The 14,003-nt window shown below is 45.6% G+C and overlaps 3 protein-coding genes across 5 annotated transcripts; all 3 read right to left on the minus strand.

The window, feature by feature from the left end:
- Window positions 1-634: 634 nt before the first annotated feature.
- arl5a (ARF like GTPase 5A) lies at window positions 635-3,035 on the minus strand. The gene is made up of 6 exons (XM_088383597.1): window positions 2,653-3,035; window positions 2,018-2,078; window positions 1,694-1,841; window positions 1,377-1,460; window positions 1,155-1,306; window positions 635-1,062 (listed from the first exon to the last, which is right to left on the minus strand). The coding sequence occupies exons 1-6, from the start codon at window positions 2,696-2,698 to the stop codon at window positions 1,014-1,016; spliced, it is 540 nt and encodes a 179-aa protein (XP_088239723.1). The 5' UTR covers window positions 2,699-3,035; the 3' UTR covers window positions 635-1,013.
- Window positions 3,036-3,257: 222 nt separating this feature from the next.
- Window positions 3,258-8,691, minus strand: cacnb4a (calcium voltage-gated channel auxiliary subunit beta 4a). 2 transcript variants are annotated; one of them, XM_088383592.1, is made up of 14 exons: window positions 8,419-8,691; window positions 7,900-7,983; window positions 6,545-6,664; window positions 6,355-6,477; window positions 6,163-6,290; window positions 6,000-6,076; window positions 5,889-5,908; window positions 5,747-5,827; window positions 5,452-5,510; window positions 5,263-5,372; window positions 4,346-4,497; window positions 4,190-4,285; window positions 3,943-4,110; window positions 3,258-3,871 (listed from the first exon to the last, which is right to left on the minus strand). In XM_088383592.1, exons 1-14 carry the CDS (start codon window positions 8,479-8,481, stop codon window positions 3,650-3,652), a joined length of 1,503 nt encoding a protein of 500 aa, XP_088239718.1. In that variant the 5' UTR covers window positions 8,482-8,691; the 3' UTR covers window positions 3,258-3,649. The 2 variants fall into 2 exon arrangements, with proteins under 2 accessions (XP_088239718.1, XP_088239719.1); XM_088383593.1 differs by lacking the exons at window positions 7,900-7,983; window positions 8,419-8,691 and adding an exon at window positions 7,343-7,508.
- A 376-nt stretch (window positions 8,692-9,067) lies between these two features.
- stam2 (signal transducing adaptor molecule (SH3 domain and ITAM motif) 2) lies at window positions 9,068-13,887 on the minus strand. 2 transcript variants are annotated; one of them, XM_088383591.1, is made up of 15 exons: window positions 13,708-13,887; window positions 13,198-13,282; window positions 13,007-13,082; window positions 12,406-12,501; window positions 12,155-12,304; window positions 11,918-11,996; window positions 11,642-11,807; window positions 11,431-11,537; window positions 11,275-11,357; window positions 11,047-11,134; window positions 10,916-10,970; window positions 10,703-10,847; window positions 10,025-10,179; window positions 9,794-9,953; window positions 9,068-9,675 (listed from the first exon to the last, which is right to left on the minus strand). In XM_088383591.1, the coding sequence occupies exons 1-15, from the start codon at window positions 13,745-13,747 to the stop codon at window positions 9,670-9,672; spliced, it is 1,491 nt and encodes a 496-aa protein (XP_088239717.1). In that variant the 5' UTR covers window positions 13,748-13,887; the 3' UTR covers window positions 9,068-9,669. The 2 variants fall into 2 exon arrangements, with proteins under 2 accessions (XP_088239717.1, XP_088239716.1); XM_088383590.1 differs by having other exon boundaries at window positions 9,069-9,953.
- Between the last annotated feature and the right edge of the window lie 116 nt (window positions 13,888-14,003).

Genomic DNA, 14,003 nt, shown 5'->3' on the forward strand with positions numbered 1-14,003 from the left:
TCAAATCCAACATGGCTGACTTTGTGCGTCTTTTCTGACTTTTTTGTGGGTCTACTCATGAGAGTGTCATGTTTTTCTGTTACAGTGAATTTGTGTGCAGAAATATTTGTTGGGTCAGTAGAACACAGCAGCTGATGAGAGGACAAAAACAAACGGAGATGACGCATCGTGTTGTGATTTTTTTTTTTTGTGGGTGATGTCAGAAGTCCAGAATGAGGCGGGCTAGCGGGGCGAGGTGGGATAGGTCATTGCTGTTTGGGCTCTGGTCGGCTACGTTTCCATAGCAACGTGCTCATCCTCCTGGAGGAGAGGCCGACGTCTTGAACTAATGGTGACGGACGGCTCGGCCTGCGGGTGCTGGCACCTGCAAAGTGACCTTTACGCTGACGCATGGACCAAAAGGAACAATTGAGTCAGGATAGAGTGGTTGCAGCGATCAATATCTGCCAGTAGGGGGCGCGTTGGATTGTCTGGACTTGCTCTGACCTTGTGAAGTTGACTTTTGAGTCTTACGCAGTTGTCAAACTGGTTATTGTTTTGGAAACAGATTTCACGTTTGATAGCAATATAGGAGGGGGCGGGGCCTATGAGGTGGTGATGACATCACTGTTAAAGAAAACTCTCAGTGAACGCATTTGAGATCAACAGATAAAAACATTTAATCGACTGGTTTTGTCCCCAGGGGCCGAGTCGTGTGACTAAAGCCCCACCAGTCCCACCTCATCATCACACCGAGCGTCCATGTTGCTACAGGCACTGTGATAAAACAATACTGGACCGGAAACCGGGTCGCTGCTCCGGGAATACTATTTCAAGGCCGCAAGGGGCTGCAGGAGGACCTCCATCTTGTTGAAAGGAAAAAGCGTGCACTTTAAATAAAGTCCTCGGTCCAATAAATTATCACACAAGACAGAGAGAAGGTCCTCAAAATAGCTTGGTGGAGGAGGAAAGGCTCAGCACAAGCCAGCTTCCTCATCACGATCGGAGTCCAGCTTCAGAAGCTGCAGAGGCCATCATCTGACACGTAGGCGTGACATCATCCATTCCAGACCCTGACACAAGCTGGAGATGAAGACGGCAAAGAAAGACGTGACTTTAGATATGCGACTTGAATCGTGTTGTCGTATTTAGCGTGCGGTTAGCATGTCGCTCACCCTTCTCCGGTGAGGGCGCAGCAGGCTTGGATGTGCCACTGGTGGTCTTTAACCGCGGTGAGCTGCAGGCTGTGCGAGATGTCGGCCACCGACATGCAGCCCTTCACGTCCTGCTTGTTGGCGAACACCAGGAGGCCTGCTTTCCTCAGGTCCTGCGCCACATATGAATGCAACATTCATCCTAATATTCCAACATGCGTGTCTGCGTGTGCTGTCTCCTACCTCATGTGCTAGCATCCTGTAGAGCTCCTCTTTGGTCACTGAGATTCTTTCCCTGTCGGTGCTGTCCACCACCACGATCACAAACTACAACGCAAGCAAACACATATCTCCTTCATATTTTCCAAGTAGAATCATTTCAGTAGCTGCAGAAACCCAAAAGACTAAAAATTAATTGCAGGCTCTGATAAGGGAGAAATAGCACCATCTGGTGGACACATATATTAATCACTGAATCAGTCCAATAAGATCAAATTAATTTCATTCTTAATTTAGCCTTAGAAGGGAAATTCAGAAAAAAAGAAGAAATGAATTGCTACCTCTGTGTTTGTGTAGTAGGTATTCCACGATGACCTCAATGACTCCTGCCCGCCGATGTCCCACATGAGGAAGTGCGTGTTGTTCACGACGATCTCCTCCACGTTGCTACCGATGGTGGGGGACGTGTGCACTACCTCATTCATGGAGCTGTGACAAAAAACAAATAAAAATAATGGAATGCATGTACATCATCTTCACGGAAAAGCCTCAGAATGACCAAACTTTGGCGCCATGCCCTCGATTTTTCCACTTTTACGTACTTGTTCAGCCCCCACCCATCAAAAGTTGATTCATATAAATGATACCAAAGTTAAACTACTCACAACTGATAAAGAATGGTGGTCTTGCCAGCGTTGTCCAGACCGACAATGATGACTTTGTGCTCTGGAAGACAAAAGATGACACTGATTACAGCTTTATCAAAAAATGCTGAGTCGTGCTATTCTGCATCTTACATTTTGACGGAATTCCAACACATTCATTTTCTTATATAATTTTCTAAAATCACACAAAAAAAACTTTCATCCTTGGGCTGCTCCATCTTTTCTTCTCGTTTAATATTTTGACATTATTATCATAATAACGACTGCTACTTTTATCACACAATACTTTCACTTTATATGAACACCTTGTAGAGTTTTGCTACCTTTTGAATTAATCAACATTCCTGCAGGTCAGCAAACACAATAATCGATCACCTATGAGGAGGCCACTACATTAGGTACACTCACCAATCATATCCACGAGAAAATGTGTGTTATATTGATTTGTAATACAGTAAAGGGTGTACCTAATGAAAGGTCTGCTTGCATTCCATTGAAGACAGATGTACGATGTGTGTGAGTGTGTGTGTGTGTGTGTGTGTGTGTGTGTGTGTGTGTGTGTTTGCTAGCGCAGGCCTGATAGCATCACGTCCACTAGCTCTCAACATGTCTCCAAACGGCGTAATTCTTCTTACCTTGGTGGTTAAAAAGCCTCCATAACTTGGTGAAAAGTATTCCCATGGCTGGAAAAGGTGAAGCGCCGTGCTAACCTCGGAACTTCCCTAGCGAGCTAGCCTAAATGCTAATTAGCGCAAGGGGGCTATCATCAAGGTGTTTGTACGCAAGCGCCATGGCCGATTTAACGCCATACAGAATGCTGACAAACCCACGCCGCACCTGTGTATTTCACGTAGGAGATGGAATTAAGGGGGAAAGTGGACGAATTTGCCGGAAAGGGAGCGGCGTAGCGGAGCTAGCGCGGTGGCTAATGTGCTAGCGCAAATGTCAGCTGAGAGTAGCGCGTCGGACTCGATTGCAGTCAACACGCATGCGCAGTGACAAGAGTCCGCAGCATGGTTTGCAGGGATTGATGATTAGTTAATCATTTTTGGCTTGGAAATAGAATTAACAATAAAAAAACGGAAAAAAATAACTCATTAAATCTAATATTGCATATCTCTAGCACACCAGGAAAACAATTGAATATCATGATATAATGTGATATGTGAAAGTGATCACACAATGTCCATTGAATTAAAGCATGAAATCAGTCACGATGCAAACACCTTCATTCTTTAAATTCGATTTAATTAAGCTATTGCTGCATGTTTTTAGAAAGTACAATACTGTAGGGCTCTATTTTTCCTATTATAATACACTGTTACATATTTTGGTGAGAACTGGAAGTGATTAATGTTATTTTGATTGAATTACAACAAGAAAAGTTGATTTGACGTACAAGTGATTTAAGTCTAAGTTACCACTGTACATTAATATGAATGCCTACAAGTTGGTGCGAGTTCAATCGAGGATAGTAAGCAAATATAAAAACACTCCAACATAATCACATTGCTGTACTTATTGATATTACAATACAAAAAAAGCTCTGCAATATATTGCTAACAAAATAAATAGTATCTCTAGGACATCACGATCATCATACAGTCTGTCATTTGCTTCCTGGAGATGGTTTCAGATCATGCGGTGAGGCTGGTAAGCGTCCTGGTACGGGTCTTGGAGGAAGAGGTCCTCCTCCACCAGAGGCGACTGGTCGCAGTTGTGCTGGGAACCCGACGACAACCGGCGAAGACTCATCCTGGCGCGCTCGTTCTGCAGGTTCTGGTCAGCCGGCATCAGGCTGCGACGCTCCACTGGTGATTCTGCGTTCGGGTTGATGTTGCGCTTACGTTGGGCCTGTTTGGATTCAAGCAGCACGTTTTGGAGGATAATTATTATTATTATTACAAATTATTATTATAATTGACCTGAATGACGGCGGGATATGGCGAGAGCGCGGTGGAGCTCAGGTTGCGTCCCGGCGTAGTGTTAATGGAGGGGGCGTGCGTGGCTCGCCAGTACGCCTCCATGTAGTCGGCCAGGTGCTCGCAGGCGTCCTCCAGCTGGTTCTCGTCCAGGATGATGTCAAACATCTCCTGCCACGAGTGAACGGACGAGCACAAGTGACGGAAAAATCACGTGGAAAAACTGCGGTGAAGAACTGTGGGTACCTACAGAAGGACACTGGGAAAGTTTTTCGGCCGCCACCAGCTGCACATTCAAGTGTTTGCTTTGAGATTTGCCTCGAGACTTGATGAGACGTTGGAGGACCTAAAGGTGCACAAGCCACACACAGCGTCGGCAGACCTTCTTATATCCGCCGGCTCTCACCTTGGGAGAAGACACTTTGACGTGGACCAAGATGGGCGCCAAGGAGGTCTTGATGAGCTGGGCTGGGTGGTTGACGGTGTCGGCATCCAGCACTACCAGCTGCAGCGAACGCGCCAGCTCAAAGATGCGCTCGATCTCGCTCTGCACCTCGGCTACGCCCAAAGACATGTCAAGGAGAACTTATAAACTCGTCAAAGACAGCTTCAAGACACGTGAAAAGCAAACTTTGTCCAAGACATAACCAAATCATATCAAAATCTGAGACATCCAGACACATCAAAGACACTGCTAAGACACATCCAAGCTCATAAATGCATCCAAGACAATCCAAGATTTATCAAAGACATTTTAAATAAACTACAGAGACATGCCTCAGACACAGTCAAACACATGCAAGACCACTCAGAGATAACCAAGACGTATAAACTATCATTAAGGCAAGCATACATCAAAGCAACACTCAAGACATGTCACAGATGTCAAATTCATCCAAGACACATCACCGAGACTTATAAAACATCATCTCCTCTAATCAAAGACAAAAAGGCACATAAATAAGACAGACCTAAGACACATCAAATACACACCTAGGACATCAAAGCATCACTAAGACACACCAAAACATTAATCATCAAATACGCTATCAAAGACACACATTAAAGACCACTCAAGACAACGTCCAAATCACTTAACACATCTCAAAGATCACATCTAAAACATGAAAGATACAACAAAGACACAGTGTCAAAGACACACCCCATCCACAATACCTCAAAGACACATCAGACACCGCTACTTTGAAGACACATTCAAGACAACTCGAGACGCAAGACACATCAAAGGAACCCTCAGCGATACACCCAAGACATGTCAAAGTCACCTCCGAGACACATGCACATCATTGAGCGAGGCGTTACCGATGCTGGAGCGGGTGTTGGACCTCTCAATGATGGCGCGCTTACTGGGGTTGTTTAGTACTGACCTCTTGGCCAAGGATATGTCAGCCGTTACCCTGGTGATGGAGACCCTGCCGAGGCAACGTGCGGCCGCTCGGTCAGGCAACGCCTCCATCACGTCACGCGTTTGGCTGCCGGGGGCTCGCTCACCTGCCGTCGAAGCGGTGCTTCAGGAAGTCAAAGAGCGCCTTCTGCATCATGTCGGTTACCTGCACAGATAAAGGTTTCACGCGGCCTTGAGTACTTTTATCATCCTTCCCGCATTTCAAATGTTTTCATATTCTCTTTGTGCACGTTTACACAGGCGAGTGTTTCCATGGCGATGGCAGCAAAGGGGAGGGGGGAGGGATGGGGACTCCATGACAACCGACTCCCTGCACCGCCCCAACCCGCTTCCGCCGTGATGATGATTATGAAATATTAATGATCATGATGTCATAGGTACCTCGTAGCCTTTGAGCGACGGGCCCACCAGGACCATTGGCCTCATGGAGGGGACCACGTCATACGGGGGCACGTGCTCCGCCTAAACGCATGACGAAAAGTGCATCATTTGCGCACAAAAATCACGATCATGTCCAACTCACCACTTTTTGTTTCAGCTTTCCTGTTGATGACAAGAAAAGTCGGAATGAGGACGATAAAGCTAAGACTCAATCAGACCAGTTAACACCAAATCAGAACTAGTTTGGAACAACCTGCACTGTTTGGTGTCCCCTTGAAGGACACGATGTCTCCTAAACTGGACGACGAGTTCCCACTGGACTTGTGACCGCTGCACCAAAAGTGGAAAAAAGAACATCAATTCTAATAATATCGTTTCAATGGAGTGAAGTTACGAAAAAGGAGAGTGTGCTGGACCCTTGGAAGCGTCCTCGCTTGGTGTCGTGCTGCAGCCGAATGTTTTCCAGCTTGAGAGGACTCGGAACGAAGCCCACGTCACAGCCTTCTTTCACCAAGCGACCGATCCACCACTCGTTATTGTACTTCTGCAGAAGAGACCAACGGGTTTAGATACAGTTTATTCATTTGGGGAGAAAAAAATGATGAGACCTCTTTGATGTGAAGAAAGTCCTTGGCATCAAAGGAGACAGCGGTGCCTCCTACGGGGACATCCTGGTCCAGAGCTCCGCAGTAGCTGACGTTTGTCCTCACGGCGAACGCCACCGCTTTGGTCTGCATCACAACAAATTCGAGAAACTCACACGATAAGAGAAGCAGGCACCTGCGTATGGAAACGGACCTTGGCCCTCTCCAGCTGGATCTGCGCCTGCTGCTCGCGCTCCTGCCTGGCGCCCTCCTTGTCCTCCTCCAGGGAAACGTCCGAGTCGGATGGTCGGCTCGCGTACGAGTCGGCGGAACCCTGGAAAACCAAAGAAGAAAAAAGAAGGTGTGAGCTAATGTTTATTTCATGACGGCTGTATTTTCACGAGGCCGTAATCAAAGCGTGGAAACACAATGGCGGCCGTCACCGGCACGCTTCAAACATCCCATAGTTGCAAACAAGGGGGGGGGGGGGTGTTGTTATGACAACCGTCAGCAACTATGTACACACACACACACACACAATACAATCTGGCCCTGATAGCATTGAAGTGGTTAGCGTAGCATGACACTTGAAAATTATCTCGATTTCTTCTTGTGTCTGAGGGCCAAGTGGAGTTCAAAGGTTAAAAGCATTCTTGTCTGACGGCATGTACGAGCGGTCATCGCTACGCTAACCAGCATTCTCTAAAAATAGCGCACACTCACTACAGTGACTACACTTTTAAGAATCCAGCAACTTTAATAAAATTGTTCTTACAGCATAATCATTTTATTTTTCCTGAAATACCTTCTTTGGTCAAATAAAAAAAACAAAAACTTGATTATGACAATTAAATAACTTTGTGGTAGTAAAATATTATTTCTATTCCGACAGCATGACCCTCATAATCCTGCAGAAACACAGTTTAAAGGTGAATTGTTGTGTATACAAATTATTTGTAAATAAAGTTGTGGTTAGGACAGGAGAAGACATCGACATGCGCCGTAGACTCACCGACTCCCAGTCATCAAATCCATACGGGTATAAGTCGTCATACATCTACCAGAAAATTCTATTTCCCCTCACTCACACACACAAACACACACAAGACAAGCAGAAGAATATATTTTCTCTTCTTCTAGAGTGAAGGCAGCGTTTTCTCCCGTCAGCAAACAAGCTCACTACAGGACTGCTGTGTAATCTCATTGCGTGTGTGTGTGTGTGTAAAAGAGAGAGAGATAGAGAGAAAGTGAAAGAGAGTGAGACATGGTAAGTGATGCCAATACCAATATAAATAATTGTGTATATGATTAAAAAAAAAATCAACATTTAAATATTTGATTAAAAAAAAAACTAAAATAACATCTGAAATAACTGATAAAATGGCAATTTTACAAATTAATACTGAGTCTTTTTTTTCCCATTCTTAAATACCAGGAAAAGAAAATCAATCTGACAGCCTGATGGGTGTTTTAGAGCGCCTTGTGGTGCCACGGAGAAGACGGGCGGGGTAAATTCCAGCCGCCAGAGGCGCTAAAGGGCGTGCATGTAAAAAGGGAAGCAGGTGGTACCTGTCTGAGGATGAAGCTGGTAGATGTGGTGCTGCCATCCGATCGCTTCAGTCGACTCCTCCTGGAGTAGGTAGCTCCGTTCACCTGAAACCCAACAAAAGCAGACATGGAAAAATGGACATTTCCACGCACAAAGTAATTAAGAAAATGTTAATTTAGGTTGCCAATATTCCTGCTATTTGCCAGTCGTTATCTTTTGCCCTACTTAAACATGAGAGGGGTCTGCACCTGGGGTGACTGCGGGGGGGTCTGCGAGGGGCAGTAATTAATGGCTTTTCTCCCCTACGCAGAAAAATATGCTTATCATATATTAATTGGCTTTAATTATAAATACGTCATTATGTTGACTTTAAAAGACAAATGGTGCTGTTCCTAATGATTTGACCACCTTATTCCACACAACTTCATAAGCAGTGACTTTATGCCATCAGGTCCGACTGATAAAGTTGAGTCCCCATATGAACCCGCAACATATCAATCCGGCCATTATAATAGTTTATGAAAAATGTTTTAACGTACCTGGAAGGCCGCCTTGTGCGTTGCGTCCGTTGGCCCGTGTCTACCGTAGATGTGCCGGGACATGTCTGCCAGCTCGTCGGTCCAGGGCGGAGGCTGCCGCTCGGCACCGCTCCACTCCGGTGGTTGCTGCCCGGCGTGGGGACCCGACGCCACCGCCGGCTCCAGCTTGATTCCGCCTTGATAACGATGGGAGGTCCTTGGCCCGTCCGTGCGGAATGATGCTGAGGATGGAAAGTGGCGGACAGCCCAGCCTCACTGCTCGTGATGCGTTCACTGACCACACCAAACATCACGACGAGTTTGCATCCGGTGCTGATGCGTTCATGGACCGCACGTATGTCACGACTTATTTCTATTTACTCATTAAATACTACATCGTGCATAATTTTATATATACTGTATACTACACAGCTGTATTTATAGAGGACTTTAAAACAAACACCGAGTGCAGCACATGCAACAAAAATTAATCAAAATAAAAAAGGGAACAAAAGCGACAGACGGCAAAACGATCGATCCGAAGGATCCCCCGTGGCGTGTCCTCACGAAGAGAAGAGCAAGGCTGCTTTATGAAAAGGTCACTCCGGGTGAATAAATGATGACCAGTTAACAAGCCACCATTTTAGACGTGCTTACAAAGAAAAAAGCCACACTGTGTTTATTTTTTTTATTAACTGGAATAACATTTTTGAAGTTATAAAATGGTAGAAGAGCACTTTTTTGGAATATATATACACATATATTATTATTAATCATAATTCACAAGCAGTAGCAGCACACCTGAGCCACACTTGTGTTGGTACGCAGGTGGACAAGGCCTCCAGTGGTAACATGTACACAGCTAAGGAGCGACTGTACAGAGAAAATACACAAAAAGAATAGTATCGCTGTACAGCACAGGGACCAGCTGAGGGGGGTAGAAAATGGATGACTGCTGATTTTGATCGGGTTGATGATTGCTTTAGAGTCAGATGATATTCATTTTGATGCTTCCTTTTACACAAAACAGCAACACAAAAAGCATGACTGGCAGCATGAAAGGGGCTTGTGATACCAAGTTACATTCGCAAGTCAACTATGAACAAATCCTTTGGGATAGCTACACTGGAAAAAGCCTTTTCCTGAATTTGTCAGCCAGCATGAAAGGGGCTACACAGTGGGGGGTCGACATCAACCGCTGGTTGACAATTAAAAAGAAAAAAAAGTTTGGTGTTAAAAGTCAAAAAGGTGGGAAAATGAGCGTGTCCATCCTCACCACTGGGACCGTTTTCGCCAGGAAGTAGTCATCAGGCCAAGACAAACACAGACACACGCACATGGGTCGTAGTTACTGTTGTGTTCAGAGGAGGGGCTGTTGGTAGTATGCCCCTTGCACCTGGTGTTGTTGTTGGTGCTGCGGGGCAGCAGCAGGAGGAGGGTAGGACACGGGCGGCCCGGCGCCGCTCTGGTAGGCCGACATGTCGACGGGCATTTGCGAGTAAACGGCGCCGCCGGCTGCCTGGTTGACGTATTGGTGATGGGAGCCCATGCCGCTGCTGTCGACGCAACGGGCGATATTTTTGGATGAATTCATTGTGAGATCAAATAAGAGTGATTTCCTTCTTACCTCATGTAGGTTGGCACTGCAGCTTGGCAGTTGTTGGGCAGTGAATGCAGCGCCCCCTGCTGGTCGTTGGGCAAATTGTAGGCCTGAGGTGGGGGCATCCCTTGGGGCATGTAAGGCGCCGCTGTGGCGGCGGCCGTGGCTTGGCTGGCATAACCCTGAAGTGAGCATTAGAAAGAATCAGTAGGTTTCAAATTGTCAAGATCATAAGATTACATACACCTTTTTTTATAATAAAGTATTTTTAAAAGAAAAACGCTTGACATTTGAAACTGAGGACTGGTGTATTTTTCCCGTTACGGTTGAAGGAGCAGGAATGAGGGTACGCGCTTGCTGCCCAATGAAGAGGACATTCCAAAATCTCCAGGGAAGAAGGCCAACATCAATCACTGAAAATAAAAGAGGCCGAGACAGGAAAGCAGTGGCGGCCCACTCGCCGGGGATCAAAAAAAAAAAAAAAAAGCTCCCTCACTTTGCAGACAGCCAAAACAAGAACATAAGAGTCAAGATGGCATAAAATCAAAAATTCTGCTTGACAACATTTACGTCTGCCTTCCACCTGTCCGTCAACCGTGACAATTTGCTCGCCGGCGTTTTATTGACTCGTCACGCATCACAAGGCAAGAGATGAGATGACTTGGCAACTTGCCTTTTCCACTTATGCGCGCGGCTTGTTCTGACCTGCATGGTGGTTGCGGGGGCGGCCGATCCGTACTGGGCCATCTTGGAGTAGGACTGGTACAGGGGGGACTCGTTCATAAGTTTGGTGTACAGCTCCAGAGCTTCCAGAACCTTCACGTTGAGCTCCGACAGCTCAGAGTGTTTCCTGTCACAAGAAGGAGCCAGGTTATTTGAGCGACCGGCAGCGATTAGGTCAAGATCGATTCTTCTTACCGGTCGAGTTCATCTAGCTTCTCGTCGATAATGGGGTTCATCTGCTCGCAAGCGTCTGTTCAATCACACACAGGTGGAAGAAGCATCATCAAAAACGGCGTGCGGGTTGACACGAGGGTGAGGCTTCATACCTTCCAGCTGGATCAGCTCAAGCGGGTCTGAGGTCTGATCTGCCGGGTCAAGGTTCTGCAGCAGTGCCAATGATCTGTCCATCTTTGCCTGCGACGGCAAATAAAGGACGTTTGGCGTGTTTGCTTGAAAATGCGCATTTCCGAGAACGTTCTGTGTGCAAGGTTGCTGTGATTGTGAAATTAACTAGTGAGAGAAGTCACACATTATCAAGAATATTCCACTCAAACCTCATCAATGAAGATGGACGCAGGTTCACTTTCGGGTTGGGCAATCAACTCCTCAGAATCGACCACTTTCTCACCTGAAGACACTGTGGTAGGGAAAAAAAAAAGGAGTCAAAACCTTGCAACACTTCAAGTGCTCCAGCAGAGGGCGCTACTGACCTGTTTCTGATTCAGTGTTCAGGCTGGTGTTCAGGCTGCTGGTGACAAAATTAGATGGGAACAGACCCACGCCAAGGTGGTTCTCGCCTTTCCACCAGTTTGGATCACTGCAGGAGCAAAAGCCACCAGACAAATTGAGAAATTGAATTCCCAATTTACCTCAGCATTATTATAAATTTGAACCAGAAAGTCACAAAGATGCCATCCTAACCTGTCGTCCAAGACCAGGATAATCTCTCCGGCTTTGAAGGTGAGCTCGTTGTCCTCGGCCGCTTCAAAGTCGTACAGCGCTCGGACCTTGCGCACTTCCCTCGCCAGATCGTAACCGGGGGGATCGCCGGCATCGTGCTTCTGGTCCTGCAGGGACAGCTCGATGGCTGTCAGGCGAGGGAAAAACAAGTCAGAACATAGAGGACACAAATACTGAAGAAGAAGTGAAGAAGAATACAAACACAATCAAACAAACTTTGTGCACGCATGAATCTACCTTTGGTCAGGTCATCGTCATCGTCGTCATCCGGGGCTTTGCTCCCGGCAGGAGAGCTGCCGTCCCTCCCGCCGGACCCCTGCGGAGTACACAGGAAGAGAAGGTCAACAAAAGGGTGAGAGAGGTTGGCCGCCGATGCTTGCTGTCAACAACTGTCCGCCTTCAAACCATCTGGCCTGATGTAAAAATGTCAAACTGTCCTCTGAGAAACTGCATTTGAACTCCCAGGTAACTTACTTGCGAGGACGCCGACGAGAAGCTGATGCCGTCCTCTTTCAGCGTCTTGATGGTGGCGCCCATCAGGCTGAGCTGAGGATCCCCCTGGAAGTTGTCAGCCCACTCCAGCATCAGCTCCTTCAGCTTGTCGCACATATTCGGGTGCGCCTGCTGTAGCCAACGCAATCGCACGTTACAATCTTCGTTCGGAGCCGGCTCCATTCGAGACTCCTTCGATGACATGTATGCATGCTTCCAAAGAGTGCACGTACTTTGCTCAGCATGCTGCGCACATCACCCATGAACTCCCGTGAGCAGACCTCCAAGTGGAAGATTTTGCCACAGTTGGACACGCATGCGGCCAGCAACTGAAAGACAAAACGACTTTCACAGTCACACGACTAACAATTTGTTATTCCAGCCATAAAAAAAAAACCACTTGTTTGTGGGCAAAATGAAAATATATATTTTTTATTAATATATAATTTATTAATATATAATTTTTTATTAATAAATATATATTTTTAATATTTTTTCAAAACATGTTCTCGCTATTGTGTATTTCGTTCTTAAAATGATTTTAAATGATGTACTATTAATTATGAAAAGTGCAGAGAGTTATTCCATTTGTAATTGTAAAGGTAAAAGTTACAATAGTATTTTACAAATCACGAAGTCAATGTTGAATTCTGGGAAAAATGCTAATTGTTTGTGGTATTGTGTCTTTGATGGCTCATAAGGTGGTGATGCAGTTTGTTTTCTTTGCCAGTGACCGATACATTCTATTATGCACAATAAAGTTTTGCTGTGGCAAAGGGCTGATGTCATAGTGTGTCTTTGATGATGACATGATACATGTACCAAAAAACTCACATTGAGGGCCTGCATGGCCACATGAGGTACTTTGTGGTTCAGTCTCTTTGTGATGGACCTCAGCGCATCTTTAGGTCTGCATTCAAGAAAACAGCAGAGAAATCACGACTAGAAATAAATGCCCAGAATAAACACAGAAATCATGGAGATGTTATGGCCGTGTTGGTTTTTTTTTGCCACTCAATGTGTACCCATTAGTTGTCGTTCCAATTCTGTCGCAGATGTCCATAATAACCGTCCATTCTTCTGTCGTGTTGGCTTCATTGGTCGCCTTCTCTGCAAATGAACACAAGATTTTAATATACAGGGTGGGCTAAAAATACAAAACTTTTTGTTGCAGTGTCAATACCAATGTGTAACTGACATGACACGTTTAATATGATCCATATTGAATCCAATGTTTAGTTTGGGTTATAAAGCTTTGAGTGTCTATCCGTTTTTTGCTGACCTAATTCCAATCAGGTGATCATGACACATATTAAGGAATGGCCAGTGTGTTTGTATTCCATTCGCTTTACGTCTTGAAAGCAACTCGTTAATGAGAATTTGATCGTTTAATCTCCATTTGCACACACCGACATGACACTTTGTAGCTGTCGACGGTCACTTAAAAAGTCGCCAGTCAACAATAAAGAAACTCTAGCTAACATTAGCAACAAGTGGACCTCTATGCATCAAAACAAAAGCAGCAATTCACTTACCCACATCTTGGTCAAATGGGTTTGAGGCAAAAAAGGGCATAATAAAGAGTTAAAAGATGGTATCCAAGCGGTTAAGCGGTGTTGTCAGCCAAGTTAGACGAAAAAAAAGAACAAAATAAATAACGCTTCCTTGTCCTGTGAAGTCACGCTCGTAGGACTTCCGGAAACTTAGTCGTCTCTGGCGATGCCTGACCGTTTTTTTGTTTTTTTTTTTGTTTTTAACTTTGTTGCTTTTCGGCTGCCAAACTGAAATAGCACATTACTGTCATCAAAAGACCTGCAATAAATACCGCGTA

The sequence above is a fragment of the Syngnathus floridae genome, chromosome 8 (assembly GCF_059516105.1).
Source record: "Syngnathus floridae isolate MCC-2025c chromosome 8, RoL_Sflo_1.0, whole genome shotgun sequence".
Classification (NCBI taxonomy): domain Eukaryota; kingdom Metazoa; phylum Chordata; class Actinopteri; order Syngnathiformes; family Syngnathidae; genus Syngnathus; species Syngnathus floridae.

Excerpts from the sequence above, each read along its gene's own strand:
- arl5a (XM_088383597.1), bottom strand. The coding sequence starts at position 2,698 with ATGGGAATACTTTTCACCAAGTTATGGAGGCTTTTTAACCACCAAG. Across the intron at positions 2,079-2,652 it reads GAGGCTTTTTAACCACCAAG|AGCACAAAGTCATCATTGTC; the intron begins GTAAGAAGAATT and ends TTTGTCTTCCAG. Across the intron at positions 1,842-2,017 it reads ACCACCATTCTTTATCAGTT|CTCCATGAATGAGGTAGTGC; the intron begins GTGAGTAGTTTA and ends TTTTTGTCACAG.
- cacnb4a (XM_088383592.1), bottom strand. The coding sequence starts at position 8,481 with ATGTCCCGGCACATCTACGGTAGACACGGGCCAACGGACGCAACGCAC. Across the intron at positions 7,984-8,418 it reads CGCACAAGGCGGCCTTCCAG|GTGAACGGAGCTACCTACTC; the intron begins GTACGTTAAAAC and ends GTTGGGTTTCAG. Across the intron at positions 6,665-7,899 it reads CCAGCTTCATCCTCAGACAG|GGTTCCGCCGACTCGTACGC; the intron begins GTACCACCTGCT and ends TTGGTTTTCCAG.
- stam2 (XM_088383590.1), bottom strand. The coding sequence starts at position 13,747 with ATGCCCTTTTTTGCCTCAAACCCATTTGACCAAGATGTGG. Across the intron at positions 13,283-13,707 it reads CCCATTTGACCAAGATGTGG|AGAAGGCGACCAATGAAGCC; the intron begins GTAAGTGAATTG and ends GTTCATTTGCAG. Across the intron at positions 10,971-11,046 it reads TGAGCTGATCCAGCTGGAAG|ACGCTTGCGAGCAGATGAAC; the intron begins GTATGAAGCCTC and ends GTGATTGAACAG.